Below are 22,696 nucleotides of genomic sequence, written 5' to 3'. Positions count from 1 at the left end.
AATTAGTGTTAAATTATTTTCATGATGATCGGATTACTTGCGAAACAACAAAACCTACTGGGGCGACCCCGGTGTGGTGGTTAACATCCATACCTCTCACGCCAAAGTCACGAGTTCAAATCTCACCCAAGAGCAAGGAGCTATCAACTCTGCACACTGTGCCGAAACACAAAACAACCGTGCCGAAAGGACAAACGTTGACAAGTAGGATACAGTCGACATAATATAAAACGGTATCACTGTCGAGAGTTGACGTTTTGCCAATCGTTGCTAAGGTTGACCTCTTTGTTTACTCCATTGGGCTTCACATTGGGTTCGGATTCCAAGGAAAAATGCTGTGAACATTGCCTGCACCTGTCTGCACCATGAAACTAATGTGAATGTATGTAATCATAATTTACGATACGACAGGCTTGGGTGATGTCTTCGAGGTTGCGTAGTTCTGAGTCGATCAGAACTGTTTCGAGGATATTGCTTCAAGGGGGGAGTGAACTTTCGTCCGTTCGAGTTCTGGGTTTGATTTTGTCGGGGAGCATTTTACTGGCAGTTGATGAAAATTTCATCCACCGTAACGTTTCCGTATAAGTTGTATTGCTTCCAGTTACTCTTCCACTGCCCAATCCGCTATCATTCTAATGAGAATGAAGCTTAATATATGTCATGGGTTAGGTTATCTTTATAAGCGAGACTTTCAGCCAGAGGCTGGTTCATCTCTTATATTTGCCATGAACCATGATCATGAATTAGATAACTTGAAAATGTAAACACAATCACAAAAGTCTAACTTTAGGGTTGCCAAACTCATGGGATATTGACACCTTGATTGATACACTTCGACCTACTTCGGAATGATCGGCACAACACAGATTTAGGTGTGCAGAGTTGAATAACCCTTGCCCAAGAGAGTTAATGTGACTATAAAAAACATAGCCTAATTAAATTTCCCGTTTATTTTGATGACTTTTTGATTAGTTCAGAATAAAAAGATTATTTTGAAAATAAACGCATTTGCTACCGGTCATCTTCCAAACTTGGCAGAAACCCCTCGTAAAATAAGATATTTCAATAAAATGTACACCTATTAAACTTAAGTTGAAGGCTGAACACAAATAAAAATAACCAACGACCGATCAAAATATAAACACTGTGATATAAAACGATACAACTTTTAGCAGAACATCCTTCATCCAGCTCGCCGTTGGTTGTAATTTTCCGCCCAAAAAGAAAACCTCTCCGGGAAACGTGGAAAAACTCGAACGCTTCAAACACACAACAAACGCTTCATAATCGTAAACACACAACTTTACCACGTGGGCAACCGCTGGCCGTCCGTCGCGCACATGTCAAACATCAGCACAAAAATAGCAGAATCAGAACTTTTGCATTCATTCATGCAGACGCAGGCAGCTGCATCCAATAAAAAGTGATTTTTCACATATTTATTAACCGAAAACCAACAAGCTGTAATTGTGCGATAGAACTAAAATTAAGTTGTGAGTGATACCGGACACTGAGACATTCAAAGTGCAAGAAGTCGGTGCATTGCAAGGCAATGTTTGCTCGCTGCGAACGTCCTCCACCACCAAGGATTGAGAATTATTAGATCGTCCCACCTTCGGCTTCGACCGTGGAGTGTCGGAGCGCAAGAATGCAAGCGGATGCACTGGTTGCATCCAAAATGAGCGTGGCAGAAAGATCCGGTTCGATTCCGTCGGCAACCTACAGAATGAAGCAAGAACGCAAGCTGGCCGTCTGTTACGTGTTTGTTTACATTTTCTGCCTGCAGATCATTACGACAAACACCCGTACATCCACCCTGTGGAAGCTCAACTCGGAACAGGGGAAAATCGTCAGCGTTCCGGCTGGTGGTGCCGGCGGAGCTGGAAGGGTTCGTCCTCGTCGATTGGTGCTCTGGCTAGAACGTGAATTGAAATTCGGATTTGTTTTTTTTTCTGTTTGCAGGATGAGTCACTGTCTGGATACAGTGTGGAAGAACTGGCCATTCGGGGAGAATCTTTGCATCCGGATGAACCCGACGAGGACGAGGAGTCCACGTTTACCATCATAACGGCGACGGCAGCCAACTATCATCACAACACCTGGAACCGGGGCGAGGGAACGACGGAGGAACTGCTGCGACGGTTGGCAGAAGAGTAAGTGCAAATTGCTTGCTTTCGTCGTTCGTTTATTGCTTTTTGCGCTAACATCTGTCGTGCAGATGTAGGTACCTATTAATTTGAATTTTGTTTTCGACTTGTTTTAGACCTACGGAGGCTTACCTTGCTGATGCGAAAGCATCGATTAAGAATGCGAATGGGAGCAATAGCAACAACAACATCAACAGTGGATCAACTGGTTCCTCGTCGCAAGCCTCGGCTAGCCAACGGTCGTCAGTGGAATCGAAGGTTCCTCCGGAGGATCTCCTAACCTGTGGTAAACCGGTCAATTTTACCCACTACGATGATCTGGTCGGCGTGGCCCAAAGGTACGAACACAACCTCGCTCCGGAACCGGAAGTGGCGTATCTGTTTCTCAAGCGGAAAGCCGGGGGTCAATCGTTGGAGCATTTCAACATCGACGCCCTGGAGCGACGGTTGCGCCGGGCCAAGAAGGAGCAACCGCACACGATCCATCTGTGGAACCAAATTGGGAACTTTTGGCGCATCAAGGGAGACGCCGGCCATGCGATCGAGTGCTTTCGCCGGGCTCTATCCATTTCGCCGACCAATGCGGACACGTTGCTCAACCTGGCGCGGGTACTGTTCAATCTGCAGTACCTGGACGATGCTATCAGTTTGACCAAGCGGTAGGTGGTTGTCAAGAAGTTTGAAGATGGGTGCTTGTTTTTCGACGCCTTTTGTTCGATTTGTAGGTCCCTGGAGGTGCACCCACCGGATCGCAGTGCCTGGAGGCAGTACTTTACGCTGGGGGAGATCTTCAAGGCGTACGGACAACTGTCGGACTCGATACTGCACCTGAAGCAAGCGTTGGCGCTGCATCCGCACTACGAACCGATCCGACGGTTGATTGCCGAAACGGAGAAGATCGAGTTCGCGTCCAACACAACCCGGATGCAGTTCTACACCGGGCTGATCATCGTGGTGCTGGTAAGTTGAGCCTTCGTTTTGTAATATCCTTTAGGATGTTACCGTTCATTTTTGTCCACAGTCCCTTGTCGTGCTAATGATGGTGACGGTCATGCTCAAGTCAAGGACGTCGAACCATGGTCACTGTGCCAGTTCCAGCAGCATCAGCATTACCAACCTAACCAATGGCACCCTTGGTGAAGGTGGCGGCGGCGGCGGCGAGGAGGACGATAGTGATAACAATAATAATAATAATAATAACCACAACAACGGTCGATTGGGACCCATCATCAATAGTTTCTCGTTGGCGAGCTTCAGACCAGCCAAACACTTCAACCGGGCTCAAGCGATGCGTTCCTTGCGGAGTGTGGCCTTCCGCTCGTTTCGACCGTTCCGGTACCGTAAGTAGATGCCTGAATGTTCAAATTACACACAAGATGACAACAAACACACAAAGTTAGACATTAGCAGAACAGAGAAAGGAAAAGAAAGAGCAAACAGCTACTAACTAAGCATAAAACTATTTATTATTTCCTTCCTACGATTGAACGTAATATCTCCTATCATTATTGCGGCGCGGAATGCCGCCAAAGAAAGTTGGCATTCCTGGCGTGTTAGTTTTAAAACAAACGAAAACAAGTCAACATAAGAGAAACTCGGAATACTCCTTTTAATTACGACTAGATTTTAAAACCCGGAAATGGCGGCCAACACGAGCCACCGCAGCTTCGTTAGAAATTTAGGCAGTGTGTTGATTTTCGCTGTGGAGAGAACTGAGTCAGATTTACTTACACTTACTTACATTAAAAACATGGTTTTACTTAACCTTTCGCCGAAGCTTAATTTTCAACGTGAGAGTGAATTACTTTGTAGGATTTAGGTAACAGAGAAAAAAAACATATGCATTGATGTGTTCGTGCACTACTACCGTAGAAGTGGTTGTGCTGTGTTTAGGTTCGAAGGAGGAAAGTCGTTTGTTCGTTCGATTTTTCTTCCCAACCGTGTTTGCGTAAATTATATGTGATAACAAGCTATCTTTTTAATATTTTGGAGAAAAGCTACTACCTTAAACAGAAAAGTAATAATTTTAATGATTTGTTTTATAAATCGTTTCCTATTGATGTAGTTTTTTAGTTAGGATTAGAAAAAGCACAAATTCTGGAGGTGTTTTGAATTTTCTCGAATTTTATTTTGTAGTGCGTCTTTAAGGTAAGATATCAGAAGTTTAGGTACATTCTAGCATTCGAATTTTGAGTTACATCCCAAATTTTCAGGTTTTTTTTTGTGAGAGATCATAATTTGCTGAAGCCAATAATGACACTTGTTCAGGATTCCATTGAGCGCTTTATTGAAAATTTTACAAACATTGTCGAATTTTCAATAACTCGCTAAATATTAAACAGAAACTTTAAAACTGTGAAACCATCGCCATTGGCTTCAGAAAATGAAATTCCTTTAAGAAAACTAAATATGATACCTAGTTTGAGATGAGACAGTTCTATTAGTGTGGAAATTCCTTGATATGGTTGTATCAAATTGATAGAACAGTACTGCGAGAGTATCGAGTATCGGAATATCAAGTTTTAAGTGTTTAACCATTTGCAACAATCTACAAATAAATAGTGCTCTTGCTACGGTTAATCGACTAGTAAGTCAAACTGTTTTTAGTGTTTTTTTTTTGTTGATAGAAGATACTGAGAAGGAAAGCATACATGATCAGCAGGACACGTGTGTATGGGGAAATTTACGGCAACCGGTGGGCGCATTACCCCAATTATACTACGGGTACCGATAGCAACACGTAATACACGACTAATGATGTTAAGGCTATCAAATTCATCATCCGGAGTACCACACTTAATTCGCAAACGTTCTACACACTCGTCTCCTGCTAATCGTGGCTGGTTGAAAATTACAATTTCCATAAATACGCCGTATATATATATTTTTGGGTTACCTTAGGTGTCGTCTGTTTCACGCTAATTTTTTGCATCTTCGAACGAGTTAAAATTTTCCCTGTAACCGACTTCATAAGGCTGGACAGTAATTGGTGATAAAGCGAAAGGATATTCATTTCTCAAACGCTCTTCGTTATGCCGCTTGAGTAAAAGAAGGCGAGACGCATATCATATAGGGCAAGGTAGGGCAAGATGGGTCACCTATTTGATTTTTTGTCAGCATCAACAGACTCAAACAAGGTCAACATTAGAAACACTAGAATAAGAGACCAGCGGAGAAAAAACAACATGAATTTGGCAACAAGATAAACATCAAAGCAATCCTGGCATTACTTGCATTTGTAACTGCTTGCGAGTGACTTCACCAATGCACCGACGAGCGAGTTCATGAGTGATTGTTAAACGATTTTAATACTCCTCCCTAATTGAAGCAAATCATTTGTAAACATTGCAGATTGGAACCGCTTTTGACAGTTCGATTGGAATCATAACAGTGTCTCCGCTGGTCTCTTATTCCAGTGTTTCTAGTCAACATTGGATTGAAAAAGCTAACCATAATTGGGGTTGCATGGAACCCAATAAATTTTTAAAATTAAGAAAATTTAATTTGTGTTCTCTTTTATTATTCAGTAACATCATGCCGGCTTTCCTTTTTTTACCATATTTAGCTAAAGGGGTTTTTTTAATGCGTTTATTTTTCCAGGCTCATTTGCCGTAGCTTTGCGGAGCCGATATTCATCGTTTGGGTTACAAAATTACTTAAAACTAACGTTAGTAAAGTGCGGGCCGATTACTCGCGGCTATCCCGAGGTTAGGGGTAACAAATTGTAACAAGGTGGCAGGGTAGGGATTGAGAACACAAGGTTTTTTTAGAGCAATGTGCTCTTGATCTAGAACTAAGCGACATACTGGAGAAAAAGACAAACATGGGGGTACACCGATGGACACCTAGCAACTTGAGAGAACACAATATGACACTAACTACTAAATCCTCAGATCGATCCGTTTTAAAAACACATAAATTAAATTAAAATATTCGAGATCTCGGCTCGCCAAGATGTCTCTAAAGGGCCGCAAAGGGTGTTTTCCTCGGGCCCTGAGGGATGCGGATAACTCGGATCTAGCAACACAATGTAGGGTGCATGACCAAAGTACGTGGTCGATATCGTGATAGCCACTACCACAAGCGTAAGTAAAAAAAAAAAACTACCACAAGCGCACAAATTGCTGCCTGCGAGTCCGATTCGGAAGAAATGCGAGTCTAACGACCTAACGAGTAGTGATTAGACATGAGCCTTGACATGACACGTATAAAGTCACGGCTCATGTCCATTCCTTTGAACACGCAGAAAATAGTTTTTTTAATTTCAATGATATTATGTATTAAAAACAACAACAAAAATTATCATTCCCCGGCTAATAACTTTTTTTATTGAATTCAACAATAAATCTTTATTGTTCGGACACAAAATATTGTTGTTTTCAAAATCTGTCAAACACGCAATTAAAAATATATTTTGTTGAATTTACAATATTTATTTTCAAACAGACAAAATCTTTTTTTTTATAAAAAAAATAAAATATATTGCTATACTAACAATAACTTTTTTTTTTATTTAAAAAAATTTGCTCGAATAACAATTTATTTTTAATAATTTAAAATAAAATTGGTTTGGCATTAATATTTTAATTTTTAATTTTAGCAGTTTTTCTATTCGACAAATAATTTTCAATAAATTTAAAAATTGTTTTTGGTTTCTTTTTCTATTTATTAACAAACGGTACAAATAGTGATTCAATAGGTTTATCAATTATATGAAGAATACTGGAATTATGACCTCTCATTAACGGTATGTAATTTAATAGTCTGCGTTTCGAAACGGGCAACGTTTCCACGGTGTATTGATTTGCTGGAAATGGGGAAATGCAAATACTGAATTCCTTACAAAGAAAGCAATTGACAACTTGTTCAAAAAGAACTTCTTCCGACGAGACTGGGAAGCCGAGCATGCGCAAGCATTGAAAACACACACATACATTGACAAAATGAGCCTGTGTATGTTTTGGAAAAGTGTTGCTTTTAAATTTACAATATATTTTTAAAAAGTAGTTAAAATAATAGTTGAAGGCAAAAATATATTTTATTTAATCTACAATATATTTGTTTTCAGAATTTGCAATGAAAACAACAAAAAACATTTTTGAAGCTACAAAATATAAATATTGAATTCAAAAAAAAAATATATTTGACATTGCAAAATATTTCAATAATATTTTTTTTTTGGTTCAATAAGGTCAATTTTCTCTGTGTGAACCATGGCTTGTTCGATACCTTTGGGAGAATAGAATGTAACCATCTTCCCAGATCACTCTCATTCCATTTTTGGTGACGACGTGCTGACGGGTAATTGAAAAAAAATCCGCAAAGGCGATTTGTCGATCAAAAATATCGCCTTCCATAGCGCCCACCTTAGCTAGCGAGTCCGCTTTCTCATTACCTGGAATTGAGCAATGAGATGGGACCCAAACTAAAGTGATAGTATAGGAGCAGTTAGATAAAGTACTCAATTTAGCTCGGATTTCGGTCAGGAAATACGAGGTGTGCTTCATCGGCCTCATTGATCGAATAGCCTCCAACGAGCTAAGGCTATCAGTAAAAATAAAATAGTGATCAGATGGTAGTGAAGCAATTTGCTCTACTGCGTAGAATATGGATGCTAGTTCCGCAACGTATACGGAACAGGGTTTTTGCAGTTGATATGAGGCGCTATGAAATTCGTTGAATACTCCAAATCCAGTGGAAGCGTTTATAGTTGACCCATCTGTGAAAAAACTTTTATTGTTACTAACATGGTGGTATTTGTTTGCAAAAATTAAGGGAACAACCATCGACCGATGGTGATCTGGTATTCCACGGATTTCTTGCAACATGGTCAGATCAAAATTTACAGAGGAACTATAAAAGTCTTGGAGGCAAACACGAGAAGAATTGAATGAAGAAGGACCAATCTCCAGCGTCATGTACTCGTAATAGAGACTCATGAATCTTGTTTGAGGATTTCTGTCCAGCAGCTTCTCAAAGTTTTCTATTACCAATGGGTTCATTACTTCACAACGGATAAGAAACCGGAAGGACAGTTCCGCGAAACGATCTGTCAGTGGGAGAACACCCGCGAGTACTTCGAGGCTCATCGTATGCGTCGAGTGCATACAGCCAAGCGCGATTCGGAGACAACGGTATTGAACCCGTTGCAGCTTCAGGATATGTGTTTTTGCCGCGGATTGAAAACAGAAGCTACCGTACTCTAGAACCGACAAGATGGTTGTTCGATACAACCTGATCAGATCTTCCGGGTGTGCTCCCCACCAAGTTCCAGTAATTGTACGAAGAAAATTGATTCTTTGTTGGCATTTTTGTTTCACATACGCAATATGTTTTCCCCACGTGCTTTTGGAATCGAACCAGACACCTAAATACTTGAAAGATATACTTTGAGTTATTGTTTTGCCCATTAGCTGAAGCTGTAACTGTGCAGGATGATGCTTCCTAGAAAAAAAACAACCAACTCAGTTTTCTCCGGAGAGAATTCGATACCTAGCTTCATAGCCCAAGTAGACAAATTGTCTAAGGTATCTTGCAATGGTCCTTGCAGGTCCGGTGCACTTGGCCCTATAACGGACACAACCCCGTCATCTGCAAGCTGCCTTAGCGAGCAATTTTCATCAATACAACCATCAATGTCTTCAATGTCTCCCCCAGGGCTTAAACATGAGCCCTGGGGGAGACCCATGTAACTAATTCGTGAAGTTGTCGAGTTTCCATGAGAGAAGCTCATATATTTCTCAGCCAACAAGTTGCTCAAATAGTTGTTCATAATTGGTGAAAGCCCACTATCGTGGAGTTTATCCGAAAGGACATCGATACAAACAGAATCAAAAGCCCCCTTAATGTCCAAGAAAACTGAACCCATTTGCTGTTTTTGCGCATAGGCCAGTTGAATTTCAGTTGAAAGCAACGCAAGACAGTCGCTCGTTCCTTTGCCTCTCCGAAATCCAAATTGCGTATCTGAAAGTAAACCATTCGACTCGACCCATTTGTCAAGACGAAAAAGAATCATTTTCTCCAACAATTTCCGTATACAGGACAGCATCGCGATGGGACGGTACGAGTTATAATCCGACGCGGGTTTACCGGGTTTTCGAATGGCGATAACTCTTACTTGCCTCCAATCATCCGGAACAATGTTGTGCTCCAGAAATTGATTGAATAAGTTCAACAAGCGTCTCTTCGCGACATCTTGAGATAGCTAAGGGGTGTCCACTAAAAAATGAGAATGAAAAGAATGAACTTAAGTCTTAAACAGGCTTGCAATTGCTCATTACAGCTAAAATGCTATTTTTCGGAATTACGAAACAATGAGATACTATAATGATAATTTTTATTTGTAAGATGCAAGAAGAGGTGGTAAAGTTTGTGTATGACATATAAAATTTGTCAATTTTGCTTTCAGAAGGTCACAACTAGCGATTTTATGATCACTGATTGCTCGCTCATCGCGTTGCTCATCGTTACAGACTCTTAAAACTGAGCTTAGTGAATATTGGCATACTTTACGTGGTCCGCCGTGCGGTGCAGCTTAGTCATGATATTGGAACATGACCGTTGGACGGCTGCCACATCGATTTTCCGGAGGCAGCTTAGCATCCTGTTGGTGAGTTGCTTGGTGCCCTTGGCCTTCCAATTATCCTTGTATAACATGGAGCTCAATAGACCGAAAAAATCCTCGATAGGATGGTACTGCGGCAGATTTGTCGGATTCCGGTCTTTTGGCACAAATGGTATATTTTGGCTTTCCACCATACTTCCGCGTCATCCAGCGGCATTGGGATCTCACGATTTGGATTTGCTCGTCGTGTACTCTGGGGATCTGCTTGGTGACCGAGTAATGAATCACCGGCTGCTGATGGTTTCCCTTGGAGAATCGTCCCCCCTCCCCCAACTATTGTGGATGAAGAAGAGAACCCATATTTGGTATCTTCTCGCGAGCTGCAATGCAACAGATATTAATAACAAACTAATCTAGAACTGGGCTTAAACATATAACATTTTCTAAGACTGATCATGATTAATATAGTATGAATAATGAAAAATGTATGAAGTAAAGATGATCCCGAAAGAACGTTCCCTAGTAATATTACTCTATGCTAACCTGAGCTATTTCAAAATGGGAATCCACAAACGACATGCCCGATCTCAACAAACTCTACCAAAATCAGAACAGCTGAACTACTTGGTAAGATTCTGGCATTTCTATTTAATAGTTTAAAGCTACTTTATATCGAGCTCTTTTCAATAATTGCAACATGTGAATAATGCAGAACAAGTTTAAAATTGTTCCAGAGCAAAATTTGTTTCGAAAGGAAGGTAAAACTACCACCGAACAGCTCAGCCGCGCTGAACCCTTCACGTGTAAAAATTATGCTTTCCCTAAGCGGTCCCTCCGCGTTCTGCCTCTCTGTTAACCCAAAAACCTAAAGCTGATTCAAAGATTATAATATAGAACGTATAAAATAAAATATCCACCTGCACTGTATTGTCCATACAGAAATCATAAGACGCTAACCCACTTACTTGGCCAGACTTCAGCATCAACCGGTGGGCAGTAGACTGATGCAAAATTTGACTTTTTCGCTCCACAGTGCTCAAATGGTTTCAAATCGGGTCTTGATTAGGCTCCCAAAGTTACAATTCATTTGTTTAGAAACAGACTTCGCACAATCCATTTGAAGTTTACATGTAAATTACTATGGGAAGTCTCAACTTTTTGTTCATTGCCTTCTAGTCTTTTTCCATATTGAGCTGCGAAACAGTTCGATAGTCGTTCTTATAGAAAATTTTTTCAGCTACAACTTTGCTGAAGATCGTTTCTATGTAAAACGAGACAGGAAAAAGTTATTAATTATTTAAGAGATTGGTAAACTTATGGCATCATCAAGCAGCTGCTCTGTAGGCAACACTGTATTTTGCAGTGTGACATAGTAGCCATGATTTTTGTGTCCTATTCAACGCCCCAGAAACACCAATGTTGCCTGCTGAGCAGCTGATTGAGCATGATCATAAGACATCAGCGCATTGAACCATTGATAGCTTTCGATCCTTGTATTTAATCAAAAAATGGTCTTTAGCAAAATTGTAGCTGGGAAAATTTTCTACAAGTACAAATTAAAGCTTTTGAAGCAGACCGATATGGTGAATTATAAGATAGACATGAACAAAAATCTTGGTTTTACCATAGTAATTCCCATACAAAGTTCAAATGGTTTGTGCCATCTCAGTTTCTCACCAAATGGGTTCAAATTTTAAGAGGTTAGTCAGGATCCGATTTGGAATCGTTTAAGTATTGTGGAGCGAAAATTTCAAATTTTGCATCACTCTAATGCGACACTGTAACTACTACTATGTTAGATGCATTATTCGTCAAGTTTATACAATGTTTCAATTGAGGTAACTATTTACCTTATAATTACAAAAGCAAACTTAAAATTACAATTATATGCAAATGCAAAATAAAACTTGACAAATCATCGTCAATCCCCTTATTCTTGGGCATGGCCTGACGATGTGAATTTGATTTTGATCAGTGAACGGGCACCATATGGTACATTCTCTCACTATGAACCTGTCATTTCTAGCCTATCTGAACTATTTCGCAATCTAACGCTACCATCTGATAGAGCAAACTTCTTTTATCGAAAGGTATTGTTAGTTTGCGTGGGTGTATTTTGATTCTCCAGAAATTTGCGATTAAAGCCATTGTTTACGTTTAGTTGTTCCGTCTATTTCAATTGTTGGTCTAGATTTTATAAGATGGGTTACGCTCCCCCTAAGCGGGTCCCTTCCGCATCCTATCTCTGTCTTATTTCAAATACCAAATGCCAATGGTTTGTATGGATCAATATATAAATTGGAAACGACGTTCAATCAAATAAACCATTTTTGAATTGCGGATCGCCCAGTAATCATCACAGAAATAATTTGCATTACCGAACTGTCCGTAAAGTCAATCTGTCAAAAATAACTATTCATTCAGTAATTGGTTCAAGTTGCGTATACTGGAAAACACAGTATTTTGTTTTGTTTATTTTGCTGCAATTTAACTGACAAGACAGTTATTTGGTTCATTATTATACCGTGTTACCCAGTTATATTAAAAGTAGTGAATGTGCAGTCATAAAATCAGGAATCCTGGTGCAATTCACCGTTTATGATATGCCAATTAATATGACGACCTAATCCCTTGACGTACCCCGGAACAGCGTGTCGACAGTGAAAGCAAACAATGTAAACATTTATTTTGTTAATCAAAATTTGTTGAAGATCAAGGAACTGCAAAAAGAGTAAATAATAAATTTTGGTACTAACGATATAGTTCTTCAATTTCACTGTCCTGTCGAGCTTCCTCAGTTCCGTCATGATATAATTCATGATATAATTCGAATTTTAACAAAACTGCGCGATTAAACACTTGCTCCCGAATTTAACTGAAGCTAAAATGGAGGCGGGAATAAAATAGACAGGTTAGAGTTTTACAATTCGTGGTCGGTAAAACAAGGTGGCTATTTTGCTGACCAGTCGGTAAAAAAAATAAAGACTATTTTTTGCACAGTAATTATTTTTACTGACTTTTCGTGAAATCACGAAGATTTGGAAATTAACGACTTTCTCAGTAAATAAATATTCTGTGTACAGTATTTTGCATCAAACGATACCGAAGTTCAGTTTGTGTTTTACAGAACGTCGGTTATTCACCTGATTTAAACTGAATTTTCAGTAAATCTTTCGTTTTACCGTGTAAGCCCAGTACAAAAAACTACCGAACAACTAAATGCTGGATTAGTGTGTAAGTAGCTAGAAACTATGGAGGAGGGTTCCCGAAACATAGCCGGATGTGGCCTGTATAATCATGTGCTGTGATTATGGCCCTTATTACGAGTGTCACTTCTCGGTAAAAACGTTGTGAAGCGACCACTTCTCACTCACGGTGAAGTGATTGCCGTGTAAATCAAATGAGAATCGCTTCACCGTGATTGATAAGTTTTCACTTCACCGTGAAGGTGAAGTGACATCGGTAATAAGGGGACCGACAAACCGACATGACACTTAATTCTGACTTATGCCCGAAAATCGTAAACGGCCGATTTAAATGTGCAGTGATCCGAACTGTCAAAACTAGAAATACTCAGAGGGAGAGATGGGCGGAGAGAATGTTTTGAGCCAAATGAACTGTCAAAATCTGAGCCAAAAGAACATTCCAATTAGATCTTTTCCGAGGATTTCTTATTCTTACTAGTATAAATGTTAGAGTATTGCAATCGAACAGAAATTCAATCACCTTTATGTTTTGTGTGCTTCTCAAATTCAACTAGTTTTTGGAACCAAAAACAATATTCTAACTCTATTGATTAATTGATCTTCGTTGGTTGATGAATGGCACCAAGAAATGTGCAAAATATTGCGATGCAATTGATTATTATTTTGCACGTATATCGAATCAAAAATAAAAGTCATTTGAAATCCTAGCTTCTAGCAAGGGTTGCAAGATAATTTAGGAACAAATCCCTGCTGCCGATTTTTTTTTGTTTTCTCCGTCTATCTCTCCATCTGAGTATTTCTAGTCAAACCATAGGATTTTTTTTATCTAGATAAAAAAAAATTGCCCAGAAAAGATCAGACACGAACCGATTCATAACTTTTGCATGCGGATTCATGGCTTAGCTAAATATTTCCAGCGAACACGGAGCCAGATGTCAGTAGTGTGCTTTGGTAAGAAATTTTATTGTTTTTGTTATGGTAATTTATGTCGGTTTGTCGGTGATAAGGGCCTATTACTACCATTCTTCGATACAATCGATGTAAATATTTACATTATTTGAAAAATCTCAGGTAATCATTACAGCAGTTGATCTCTTGTCTTCATTCATATTGTTTTCAATAATCAAACGTCATGATTACCTGGGTTTTGTCAAAAAAGGTAAATATTTACGTTATTTGTACCAAAGACTTGAACTGGTTTTTGAACGCTCATGTAATTTGATGGGTTTTATTCATTTCAGGTCACATTTAGTTTCATGGCATGAAGGGGCAAGACACCTTTTGTTCATTAGTAAAATCGGAGCTAATGTTTAGCAACTCTGAGTCGCTCTGAGTAACTCGCGCTGATCAGCATCAAGTACCCATAGCAACCGGATTTTTGTGTTGAAATCTGTCATCATCGGTGGGCTGAAGTCGATTGATATATATTTCCACCATAATGTCATAAGCAACTGAAAAATGGTGCTGAAGTTCTTGCGGATGAGATACTTGTGATGCTGGGCTTGCTGGATTGTATAATTCTGTCCGGAATATCGGTGTTACAGAATGCACGAATTGTAACGACATTTCGAAATCTGGAAGTGTGTTTGCAGTACCATTATTCATATGATAACGGTAGTGTTTACATGCGGGGCTTATTGTATGTGAAAGTAACCTCGGAATGGACGTGAATTACCAGGCATTCTGAAATGGGTTGCTGAATCTGCAGTAGAGCTATCGCTTTCTAACTCCCGGACTAAACTTGCTTATTATTACATCAAGGATTGTTGTAAGCAAATTTCTTCCATAATACCACTGCCGGCCAGTGGGGGTTAGATTGAACACACACACACACACACACACACACACACACACACACACACAGAATGCACGAATTGTAACGATTATTTAAGACTGGTGGTCGTCGGGCCTCCCTTAGCTCAGTCGGTAAAGGCGTAGCTACAAAGCAAGACCATGCTGGAGGTGGCTGAGTTCGATTCCAGGTTCGGTCTAGGAATTTTTCGGGTTGGAAAATTTCTCGACTTCCCTGGGCATAGAAGTATGATTGGACTTGCCACACAATCATATCAATGCAAAAATGGTATACAGGCATCGAAAGCTCTCAATTAATAACTGTGAAAGTGCATCTAGAACACTAAGTTGAGAGTACGCAATAAGCTAATATGCGATATGCAATAAGCTTGAAATGCGAAGAAGAAGAAGGTCGTCGGATACCATCACCGGGTGGATTTATTTGCAGAAAAAATGTAGCTGTTTTGAGATTGTCGCTTGTGGCACCATTTGTTGCTGCTTCTCCCAGTATTTCGCACTTGGCTGAATTTCCATGCGTAGCATGAGAGTGGCGTCCACCAAGAAGGATCTCCAGCTGATGAAATTCCCGGAACTATTGTTCAAGCTAACAGGCAAAGTTTAGCACTGAGCTCTCCTGGAATTCTCCGGAATTCCTTTTGGAATTCATTGCGTTTAAGCTCAAGAGCGGATAGACCAGCTGAGGTTCACGAATCGAGGGTAGCCTAGACTACTTTGTCACCGCCTAGAAAAGAAAACTTTAACTAAGATAAATCCTGTATCTTCTGAAGAATCAAATCCCTGTTTATGGCACCGACCAATCAAATATCAGATATGACCAGGGATGGAAAATCATTTACATTCATTTCGTGCATTCATTTACATTCATTTGCCACTAACTTTTTTCATCAACAGAATACCGTAAAATGATGTATGAAACTTTTGTAGTTTTTGATATTAACTACAACTTTTGTTAATAACTAAAATCTGAATCTCTTATGCATGACGAAATAGAGCTGGCAGAACATGTTATTGTTTTTCAGTGAATGCAATTTACAATCACTGAAAAACAATTTTGGGTTCTTATCGGTCTGATTCATCATGCATAAGAGAAACAGATTTGAGTTGTTGACAAAAGATGTAGCTAATATCAAAGCCTACAAAAGCTTTGAATACTATTTTACGGAAAACTGTTGATGAAAAAGTTAGAGGCAAATGAATGTAAATGAATGCACGAAATGAATGTAAACGATGTTCCATCCCTGGATATGACTCATCCTGCAAGTGATCTCATACAATTTTAACGGTTCCTAAATTTAACAATAATGCATGATTCAACTCAAATGATTAAAATTTCAGGTAGGTAGATGACGTCTGTTTTGACTTTTCATTGAAGGTTTGTATATGTTAAATAAAACAATGCTACTTTGCTCAGTTTTAAGTAATTATGAGTTGCTCAAATTTACTCACTGCGAAACTATTTGCTCTGAGTACAGCTGACTTGTCCCTTGCATGGCATTTACAAACCAGAACATGTTCCGATCATACATCTCCGGAACCTGTTCACGATTTCTTGGTTGTTTGGTCCAGTTTTGTGAAATCGCTGGTAGAAAGACACACTAAAACCATAGAGGTAACTGCTTGCTAAAACTGCTTGACGAAGTGGTCCATTTGGAGTAAAAAAAAAGCAATATTTATCAAACCTATTTCAACTTTTGGAGCATAAGAAAGTTCAATGTAGACAAATGCTCCTCAACGAAATTTTCATTCAGTTTCTAATCCGACGTTCGACCTACACTCCGTCCCATTGTCCCCACCGAGAACCCTCTGTCCGTCGTCTGAACCTCATCCTAGCATGGATTTAACCCTCATCGGAAGTGTTTTTCCCTTTCCGTCGCCATTCTAGGTCCCGCGAGGCATCGGCAGCGTACTCCTAAACTCGACCAAGTGCTAGCTAGGCAACAGTCTCGAGAGGAACCCTGGAAGAACGAACTGCTAGTGCTCACCCAAATTCGATCGAAGCGTACCTCATTCATCCAGACACACACACAGAGATACATTCGAGATTTTCATTATATTTTTTCATTAAATTGTTATGGTTTCGTTGGGAAACATTTCTCTATAGTGCGCTCTACATTCCAAGATCCCTTTCTTTCAAATTCACCCCAAATTTGATATTTCACCCCTTTGAGTGAAACATTGTGAAAGAGCACGGACTTGAGGTTACTAGAGTATTAAATAATCTAGGTCCTATTTAGGATTATCACCCCTATTATGTATTTCGTTTCGAACGAAATTCTCATACAAAAAATTTTTTTTTTTTGTATGAGAATTTCGTTCGAAACGAAATACAGAATAGGGGTGTATATCTGAAAAATCCAAATCTGGCCAACGCCCACCAATTAATTCACTGTTTATCGTCGAAAAAAAATTTTTTTCATTTCATCCATATGAGCGATGAAAGGAGACCCAACAACATCGCTCACTCAAAAAATACCATATAACCAAACCATATAATGCGCTAAATGGCCAGAAAAGACAGATAATTCAAAAAGCAAATATTTCCGCTACGACATGAGCGGTGAATGGGACCCATGATTACAAGCACTAATATGTCTCGTAATCAATTTAAATAGCATTGTTTTGGTTGTTTTATATTTTATCCACAATATTATGGTAATGACCATCAAGCTATTGCAAAAAATATGCTCAATATATGTATGAAAAGTAATTTACCTAACGATGTAAACTTGATTTTGGTCTAAAGTGAGCGGTGAACTGGCACCATCCCGAGCAAAGCTGGAGATCAAATTGAAATCAAAATTTGATGTTCACTCATATACGGTTCGAACGAAAACAAGAATATGGGTGGTTATGATATAACTTATTTTGAATACTCCAGTTGATTTCATTTTGGTTGACTTAACGGTTAACACAGCGAAAATGAGAGCATCACTTTCAGTCCGCATCGTGCTCTCTTGCCGTGCGGATCTATTTGCTTTTTGCTGAAGGAAGTGTTACTACTACCTAAAGCTACAACAAATTTAAACAGCACTTTTCAGTGCTCAACCTGTAAACATTTTCTACCTTGTTCAACTCTTATTCCTCTTCGATCCTTGTTTGGACCCTACCCGAGGTAATCCTTCTTGGATATCGATTTGGAAAATTCCTCTTCGATCCTTCAGATTCTTATAGTAATCTGCTTGGAAGTCGATTTGGATAAAAAATTTACTGCCGCCATGGCGCCTAAACGCAAAAGAAAGGGGCAAACTCTTGACCCCCCTTCTGAAGAAATTAATTTGAGTAATCAATTTGATTTGCTCACGGATGATGAGAATGATCCATCATCCAAGAAAAATTCTAGTAAACTTTCCCGGCTTAATGCCAAGAAGGAAAAGATTCCCCCTATTGTGATAACCACTTCCGATTTTCATGCTCTTCGCATGGAACTTTTGAATTTCGTGAAAGTTAAGTTTTCACTACAAATTGGACGTCGGGGTGAATGCCGTGTATTGGCTGAAACCTTGGACGGATTTAAATGTCTTCTCAAGTATCTTACTGAGAAGAAGCACAAATTTTTTACTTACGACACCAAAACTGAACGTGTGTTCAAGGTTGTCATGAAAGGACTGCCCAGTGGTGAATCCCTGGATCAGATCAAAGATGAACTGGCAAAATTACTTGGAGTTGTGCCACTCCAAGTAATCAAAATGAAAATGAAATCCCGTCCTGGCGATTCGCGCAACGGGATTTCTAATGATTTTTATTTAGTTCACTTCAAGTCTAGTGAAGTAAACAACCTTAAGGCCTTAGAAAAAGCTAGCCTTATGCTCCATGTCCGAGTGAAGTGGGAACACTTCAGGAAGACTGGAGGAAATTTCCAAAACCTCACTCAGTGCCGTAAGTGCCAGGGATGGGGTCACGGAACTAAAAATTGCTACATGCCAGCTAAATGCATGAATTGTGGTGATTCCTCTCACGCAAAGGATGACTGTCCTGTGAAGGAAGATCCTAAGAAATTTAAATGTTCAAATTGTGGTGAAAACCACAAATCCAATTTTTGGGAATGTAAGACTCGCAAAGCGATCCTACAATCTCGTTCTAACCGTCAGGTAGGAAACGCTCCACGTTTCCGACCAGGTACAAATTCCTCTGCTGTTAACAACGGTCAGCGAGGAACAAATTCTACATTCGTACCCGTAGGTACAAATATCTCCCCTGCTTCAAATGTTTCATCTGTACCTACTCCCCTCGCTGCTAACAATGTTCAGCGAGTTAATGGAGCTACCTATGCTGCTATTGCAGCGGGTAGAAATCAAAATACTAACCAACGTTCTAATGGAAATTTTGACAATTTTGACTTAGGAAACATTACTGCCCCCAAAATGGAATTTTTACAGAATTCATTAATTGACATGATTTCTGATATGCTTAAATCTAACTCCATGTTTGATGCTATTCAAACTGGAGTAAAATTTGCAAATAATATTGTCATGACTTTAAAATTCAGTAATGGATTTTAAAGCATTAAATATTGTAAATTGGAATGCTCGATCTCTTAAAGATAATGAAGACGAGCTATTTAACTTTTTAAGAGTTCATAACGTGCATATTGCCGTTATAACTGAAACGTTCCTTAAACCTGCCCATAAGGTTAAGAAGGACGCAAATTACTTGATTTATAGAAATGATCGTCTTGATGGACCCTGTGGTGGCGTTGCCATCATTATTCATAGACGAATCCATCATAAAATTCTTTCTTCATTTGAAACCAAAGTTTTTGAAACTTTGGGGGTTTCTGTTGAAACAAAATTTGGACAACTTACGTTTATAGCTGCCTATTTGCCATTCCAATGCGTAGGCCAGCAAAAGAATTTTCTCAAGGGTGACCTCCAGAAACTTACCCGTCATAGGTCTAAATTCTTCATTATTGGTGATTTTAATGCAAAACACCGCTCATGGAATAATGCTCAAAGCAATTCCAATGGTAATATTCTGTTTGATGATTGTTCTGCAGGTTATTACACTATTCAATATCCAAACAGCCCAACATGCTTTTCTTCTGCAAGAAATCCCTCCACTATTGATTTGGTCTTAACTGATTCATGTCAACTTTGTAGCCAATTGATTACCCATGCTGACTTCGGTTCTGATCACCTTCCAGTAACTTTTGAAATATCCCAAGAAATAATTTGTAATCCCAACAGCTCTACTTTCAATTACCATAGAGCTGATTGGGAGCAGTATCGAACATTTATGGAATATAACTTCGATCCAAACATTCCTTTGCAAACCAAAGATGAAATTAATTATGCTCTTGAATCTCTGACTACTTCTATAGTTGAAGCAAGAGCTGCCTCAGTACCAAAATGCGAGGTTAAATTCGATTCAATTATAATAGACGATGATCTTCAGCTCTTGATCCGTCTTAAAAATGTCCGTAGGAGACAATATCAAAGAACACGCGATCCTGCCATGAAAGTTATCTGGCGGGATTTGCAAAAACAAATTAAAAAGCGATTCTCTGCCCTGAGGAACAAAACTTTTGAAAATAATATTTCTAAATTAGACCCGAGTTCCAAACCCTTTTGGAAACTCACAAAAATTTTGAAAAAACCTCAAAAGCCTATTCCAGCGCTTAAAGAATGTGGTAAAATTTTGATCACAAATTTGGAAAAAGCTCAGAAACTTGCTAAGCAATTCGAGAGTTCCCATAATTTCAGTTTGGGTCTTACTAGTCCTATTGAGAATCAGGTTGCTCGGGATTTTCTGAATATTTTCTCTCGGGAAAATATTTTTGATGATTCCTGGGGGACTGATTTGGACGAAGTAAGGTCTATAACTAAAAATTTTCAAAATATGAAAGCTCCAGGTGATGATGGAATTTTCTATATCCTCATCAAAAAACTCCCAGAGAGTACCTTGTCTTTCTTGGTAAAATTATTTAACAGATGTTTCCATTTGGCATACTTTCCTGATAAATGGAAAAATGCAAAAGTTGTTCCAATTTTGAAGCCGGATAAAAATCCAGCTGAAGCTTCTAGCTACCGTCCAATAAGTTTGCTTTCTTCAATAAGTAAACTTTTTGAAAAGATAATTTTGAATAGAATGATGCTTCACATCAATACGAACTCCATTTTTGCAGATGAGCAGTTTGGATTTCGCCATGGGCATTCAACTACTCATCAACTCTTAAGAGTTAACAATTTAATTCGTTCAAACAAATCTGAAGGCCACTCAACTGGAGTTGCTCTTCTAGACATAGAAAAAGCATTCGACAGTGTTTGGCATGAAGGTTTGATTGCTAAATTGAAAAAGTTTAATTTTCCACTTTACATTATGAAATTAGTTCAAAATTATTTAACTGACAGAACTCTGCAGGTAAATTATCAAAATTCCAAATCTAATCGACTACCTGTTAGAGCAGGAGTTCCTCAGGGTAGCATTCTTGGGCCTATATTGTATAACATTTTCACTTCGGACCTCCCTGATTTGCCTCAGGGTTGCCACAAATCTTTGTTCGCTGATGACACAGGCATTTCCGCTAAAGGAAGAAGTCTTCGTGTTATTTGCAGCAGACTGCAGAAAAGTTTAGATATTTTCTCTTCTTATTTACAAAAATGGAAGATTTCTCCCAACGCTTCCAAAACTCAACTTATAATATTTCCACATAAGCCTAGAGCTTCGTTTTTGAAACCTAGTAGTAGTCACATAGTCACTATGAACGGAGTTCCAATTTCCTGGTCAAACCAAGTGAAATATCTTGGATTAATACTTGACCAAAAATTAACTTTTAAAGATCACATTGAGGGCATTCAAGCCAAATGTAACAAATATATTAAATGTTTGTATCCTCTTATAAACAGGAAATCCAAACTTTGCCTGACGAATAAACTTCTAATATTTAAACAAGTTTTTAGACCGGCCATGCTTTACGCTGTGCCAATATGGTCTAGTTGCTGCACTACCAGGAAAAAAGCACTTCAAAGGATTCAGAACAAAATTCTGAAAATGATTTTGAAGTTGCCTCCCTGGTACAGTACAACCGAAGTACATAGAATTTCGAATGTTGAGACTTTAGCACAAATGTCCAACAAAATAATTAATAATTTCAGGCAAAAATCGTTGCAATCCTCAATTGCAACGATTAATTCCCTTTATACTTAGATAAGATTTAGTTTTAGTTTTTAGTTTTAAGATATCAATTGTTATACTGACATGCAGGTTAAAAAACCTGTTTAAAATACTGAATTGCCAAGACATGAACAATGTAAAAACACTTAGATATATATCATAACAATTAAGGCTGGTACGTTACTGCAGTAACTGGAGCACCTAGGTTAAAATGAAATGTAATTTATTTTGAATTTGGAACAAATAAAGAGTTAAAAAAAAAAAAAAAAAAAAAAAAAAAAAAAAAAAAAAAAAAAAAAAAAAAGAGCATCACTTTACTTTGTTGAATAAAACGGAAAACTAATCTTGCTTTCAATGAAATCAATTTGATTTCTGATTTTACATTCATAATGTTTAACTGAATACGGGCCTGGCATAAATCGTTAGCATCCATGCTTCTCACGCTGAAAGACTTGAGCTCAAATCTCACCCGGGCATGTAACGAATGATCTAAAATGTGTTTAACAAAACAAATAAACAATAATGGATAGTTCAACGACAGATGAGCTTAAATTGAGTTTTTAACAACACGTTAACAGCAGAACTTCAAGTTAAGTTGCTTTCATTTAAAAAGTCTAAGCGGCGCCGGTGGTGTAGTGGTAAGCGTGATTGCCTCTCACCCCAGCAGGCCTGGGTTCAATCCCAGTCGGTGCCGCCGGGATGTTCTGAGGTATAACAGGGGAGTAAGACGTTGGTCCCCGGTTCATGAGTTGATGGGTCGATAGGTAGGGTCCAGGTGTGGGAGCTGCCTCTCTGGTGTCGGTAGCATTGGTGCTCAGCACGGAAAACAAGATCAACGGAAAACAAATCAAAGGAAA

At 38.9% G+C, this 22,696-nt stretch overlaps 2 protein-coding genes across 2 annotated transcripts in view; both read left to right on the top strand.

Annotated features, from left to right (window-relative positions):
* Positions 1-22,696, top strand: part of LOC135707188 (uncharacterized) — a 64,130-nt gene that overhangs the window by 24,454 nt on the left and 16,980 nt on the right. The window lies entirely within an intron of this gene.
* Positions 1,378-4,820, top strand: LOC135707197 (uncharacterized). Its single transcript, XM_065228959.1, has 5 exons — positions 1,378-1,888; positions 1,963-2,153; positions 2,264-2,806; positions 2,873-3,107; positions 3,169-4,820. Exons 1-5 carry the CDS (start codon positions 1,649-1,651, stop codon positions 3,493-3,495), a joined length of 1,536 nt encoding a protein of 511 aa, XP_065085031.1. The 5' UTR covers positions 1,378-1,648; the 3' UTR covers positions 3,496-4,820.

The sequence above is a fragment of the Ochlerotatus camptorhynchus genome, unplaced genomic scaffold (genome assembly GCF_037179485.1).
Source record: "Ochlerotatus camptorhynchus isolate MF236.1 unplaced genomic scaffold, CSIRO-AGI_Acam_v1.1 ptg000304l, whole genome shotgun sequence".
NCBI lineage: Eukaryota > Metazoa > Arthropoda > Insecta > Diptera > Culicidae > Ochlerotatus > Ochlerotatus camptorhynchus.
This window is presented reverse-complemented; position numbering and strand designations above follow the sequence as displayed.